At 39.8% G+C, this 4,834-nt stretch overlaps 1 protein-coding gene across 1 annotated transcript in view; it reads left to right on the top strand.

Moving 5' to 3' along the window:
- The first annotated feature begins 1,412 nt into the window (after positions 1 to 1,412).
- The window catches only part of tns1b (tensin 1b), a 140,519-nt gene continuing 137,097 nt past the window's right edge, over positions 1,413 to 4,834 (top strand). Inside the window, exon 1 of the mRNA XM_020621631.1 lies at positions 1,413 to 1,538. Coding sequence (XP_020477287.1) covers positions 1,524 to 1,538 — 15 coding nt within the window. The 5' untranslated portion in view covers positions 1,413 to 1,523. The remainder of the gene's footprint in view (positions 1,539 to 4,834) is intronic.

Genomic DNA, 4,834 nt, shown 5'->3' with positions numbered 1-4,834 from the left:
TGAGACCACAGAAAGTTTTAGACAGACCAAATTATATTACTCAACTAGACACAGAGAGTACACAATTTCCCTGTTAATTTGACCCTTAGAATATAGAAGAATATATTAGAATATGGGAAAAAATTCAGTTCTGTGGAAGATGAGGGTCTGCTTGAAATAATTCACACTACATCCAAAGACTACACTATGAATCGCCACCACTGTAACAAGATACACGACTTGTATGAAGACGAGAAAGTTGAAGTGGAGGAGGTGGTAGGACAGACAAACATGGTTGGCTCACTGGAGACTACTGGACTTCTCTCAGTAACCAGTGTTCCACTGGGGTCCTGTTAAGGTACATTTAGAGACAGTGGTGGAAGAAGTACTCAGATCCTTTGCCTGTGTAAAGGATTACTCCTCCTGTCTGGACGGCGATACAGGTCACTGTGCACTGAGACAACCAGGCACAGAGATAGTTTCTTTCCCCGGGCTATTACAATGATGAACAGCTAGTCTATGCTGCTCTTTTAACTTGTATATATTGTGTATTTATTTTGTTTTTATGTTGTGCACATTGGGGGGCATTGAGCTGGAATCAAATTCCTTGTGTTCTTGAAACACTTGGAAATAAAGTTTATGCTTATGTTAAGTAAAAGTAGCATTATTGTTGCAGCTGGTAAAGTGGGAGCGAGTTGTAACTAGTTTATACATTTAAGGTGAATTACTGCTGGGTAGCTTGTGGATTTTCCACCATAGATCAATGAGTTCTTATACTGTATTTTTATATTAATCTGGTTCTGAAAAGTAACTGCTAACAAAAATCATAACATAAATGTTGTGGAGTAAAAAAAGTACAATATTTGTCTCTAAAATGTAGTGAAGTCAAAGTATGAAGTAACAAAAAGAGTACAGTACAGATATGTCAATTTTGTACTTAAGTACAGTACTTGAGTAAATGTACTTTCCACCACTGTTTAGAACTGATTAAAAAGTGTCATTAATTTGCAATTCACTGCGAGTTAACTATGAACAATCATGCAATTAATCTCTGATTTATAAACACACACACTTGCAGTTGCAGCTCAGGAACCTCTTCCTCAATCACTGAATCATTCCTTTACAGTTTGGACCTATATAAAACAGTTTTCTGAGGTAAATGCTTGCTGTTAAATCTCAAAGCATCTGGAGGAGATTGTTTGTTCTTCCAACATAAGTGTGTTCACAGGCTAAACACTGACCATGGCAAAAGTGCAAAAGAAAAAAACAACAGCTCCTGGTATTTTCACTTTCCATGTTATGATCTCCTGACACTGGCTTCCCATAGTGTGTGTGTGTGTTTCCTCTGTTCTTGCTAACAATGCAGCCCAGGAAGTATGTCAGGATAAGGGCCAGACCGCTGGTCTCTCTTTGGTCAGTGCGTCCAACTTTGACAGACAATACCACAGTCTTCTTAATCCCAGAAAGCTAGGTAAGTGTTCAAGAAAGCTCTGGATCTGTGAAAGGGAGTTTCAGCTCCAGGTGTCTTCAAAGAAAACTCTGCAATGTCCCTCTGGCTGGTGAGTTCTGTTGCAACTTGTCATTTTTAATTGTGGGTGGTCCCATCCTGGGGTCAGTCACACAGGCTGCTGGAAGTGAGTCAAAGGACTCTGCTGGTGGTTTGGACTGTTTTAGGTGATTAACATTTTTCTCTACCTAACAACCATTTTTCAAATGATACCATAGATTCTTTTTAGATTATTTTCCTTTTTGGCAGCAGTTATTTTTCATTCATGTACATGAGCTATGAAAACCTAATCCTAACCAAGTATGGAATGCATATATTGAATCTGAATCCTTATTCAATCTAAAGAGGTTTAGCATTCAACTTTTGATTACAGTCATAAACAGCAAAAATTCAAGGCTCTCTAAATATATTTAGTTAGCTGAGAAGGCAGTGAGAAGGCTGACTGTACAGACTGTAGTACTGCGCACTCTGCACTGCTGTTATTACACTTCTAGTTAGATGCTAAACTGCATTTCGTCGCCTTGTTCTTGTACATGGGTAATCTAATCTAATCTAAAAACAATTTACACTCAGGGTTTTACAGCAGCCTACAGTGGTCCATGTTGACATTAAATTAAATGTTGAATAGATACTTTATGTATCGTAGTCATCGTCCTTCAGTCTGGGACAGACACCAGTTTGCAGAGACCACATTAACCGAAAAACAGCCAGGTTTTAACTAATTAACATGAATTATTGACAGCTCACCTACACAGATGCTGATGTTTAACAGTTACTGCTGATTAAAACTAGTTTGGCAGCTAGTGGTAGCATTTTGTACAGTGCTCTCTGCTAATACAAACAAAAAGAGAGGAAAATGTTTAAGGGACTTGTTAGTATCAGAATTAAGCAAATCTGGGTACTTCTTTCAAAAATTTGCAGCTTACTTGCTTGTAGATAATCCATTACAATTAATATATATTTTTTCTTTTTCCTCTGTTTTGTCAGTCTCATTATGTTATAGCATGTGTTATAGCATGTACTTCAAAGAGGGTTTTTTTTTAAAGATTTTTTTTGGCATCAGCTCAAACTCCATCCTGAGCACAAACATGCACACTATAAATACGATTATAGGAAAATGAAAATGCACCATCACTAAAGTGACTGACAAAAACACATTTTCAGTGCCCGGTCACATATGATCCCTGGGTGATCTTTGTAAATGACACTAATCTGTTTAAGAGAATTTGTGTTTCTGTGCACAATTAGCATCCAGTTAGTGTAGATAAAATGCTCTTTAGGCTGTCTTTTATTAAAGCTGTTGTTTGCCTGAAAAAAGGTGCATAACAACAAATGCTTTGTGTAGCTGACCGTGTTTTGGTTTCAGACAGAGGTGGTCTGTGCTCTGGCCATTTGCCCATTTGTCTGACTTCCTCTGTTGTTCCTTTGTCTTGTCCTCTGATGTGGAAGTGTCACTCTCGGAGATGTCCGAACAGCTAATTACTTTATGGCTGTGGATTAACTTTTACACTGATGAATGCTTTTACAAGCGACTGTCTGCTCATCACTGGAGGTGGATCCACATCTGTCACTGACTCTTGCGTGCAATGGTCAGCTGCAGCTGATTGAACCAGTCTTCTTTAATTAACCTTGAGTTAACCAATAGTGGCTCCATTTTAAATTTCACTTCTGAATGTCCGAATGTCAGGAGAGGGACACTGGCATGAAGATGACAATACATTTTATTGTCTTTATTATTTTAGTTGATATGTTTGGACATTCTCACCCAATGTCAGCTAGAAATCCAGCCCCCCCACGACCCCCTTCAGGAAAAGCTGTATAGATAATGGATGTTTGGGCATTTTGAATATGCACTTTAGATACAGTATGGGTACAGTGGCTTCAAGAAGCATTCAGACTGCTTCACTTGAACAATGCTTGTAGAGATGTACCCAAGAAAATTCAAAGCTGTAGTTGCTGCCAATTGTGTGTCTGCAAAGTACTGAATTAAGGGTCTGAATAATCATTGTAAACCGAGATTTTAGTTTTTGATTTTTAATCAATTTGACTAAAAATCCTAAAACCGTATCATTGTGTCATTATGGGTTATTGAGTGTAGACACATGAGCAAACATGGCACTTCTATCCATTTAAAAGTCTAACACTGCAAAAAATGAAAGGGTCTTAATACTTCTGCACCTTCATCCTTCATCCTGGCTGGGCTCTTTTGAGGCAGCTGATGAAAGCTCAGAGGCTGTTGGAGTGAAGGTGAAATGGGCACTGTGGGTACACTGTGTGTGGTAGGTGCTTGTGTACATGATAAAAGTTAAATAGCGCACCCCTACTCTTAGGAATTTGTAATTTACTCCTCACTAAGGATACCTTTGACAGGGACTCCTTATTTTAACTTCTTATTCTCTTTTGATTTATTAGTTCCATAAAAGCCATGCCACCAAAAATGTGAGAAATTCCTCAGTCTTCATGATTAGACTGATAATGAAATATGATTTTATGTATTGTGTATTTTCATGCTTTTAGAAGGTTCTGCAGTGATGTAAAAAGGTATTTAGCTGCTTTTATGTCTGCATTTTACTTGTCATCTGCAAACCTTATGGAGGAAAGCAACAAATTTTTACAGTGATGCAGAGCACTAAATCTTATTATCTGTTTACCAGATGATTTTTACCATTGCATGCCATCAGATGCTGACTGTTATCATTCCTCACCAGACATCCTAATTCCTGTATGACTTGCAAGCAGTCATAGAGACTTGAACCTGTGCTCAGGGAGCTTTGTTGTTCTTTGCCTCATTCTGTCTAAAGCTTTGGGTTAACAGCTGGGATTATAGCTTTTCATGAATGGGATGTATTATTGTGTCCCCCCACCCCCAATCTGGACTCGATTGTCAAATTGCTCCCATCTGGCAAAAACTGGATGCCTTGGATCAATAATAGGGACAGGGGATAATTACAGCATTAATCACAGCCACTTTGCTGGGGGCAGTATTTAAACAAATAGGTCTCAGTGCGATGAGGAAGCAGAGGCTGAGGGCTCAGAGGTGGACTCGTCCATCACCCAAGCTGAAGTCACTGAGGTAGTCAAGAAGCTTCTCGGTGGCAAGGCACCGGGAGTGGATGAGATCCGCCCTGAGTACCTTAATTCTCTGGATGTTGTGGGGCTGTCTTGGTTGACACGCCTCTGCAACGTCGCATGGCGGTCGGGGACAGTGCCTCTGGACTGGCAGACCGGGGTGGTGGTCCCTCTTTTTAAGAAGGGGAACCGGAGGGTGTGTTCCAACTATAGGGGGATCACACTCCTCAGCCTCCCCGGGAAAGTCTGTGCCAGGGTACTGGAGAGGAGAATTCGACC

This window comes from Monopterus albus, unplaced genomic scaffold (assembly GCF_001952655.1).
Source record: "Monopterus albus unplaced genomic scaffold, M_albus_1.0 scaffold263.1, whole genome shotgun sequence".
NCBI lineage: Eukaryota > Metazoa > Chordata > Actinopteri > Synbranchiformes > Synbranchidae > Monopterus > Monopterus albus.
The sequence above is the reverse complement of the archived record's forward strand: the minus strand, read 5'-3'. Positions and strand labels throughout refer to the sequence as shown.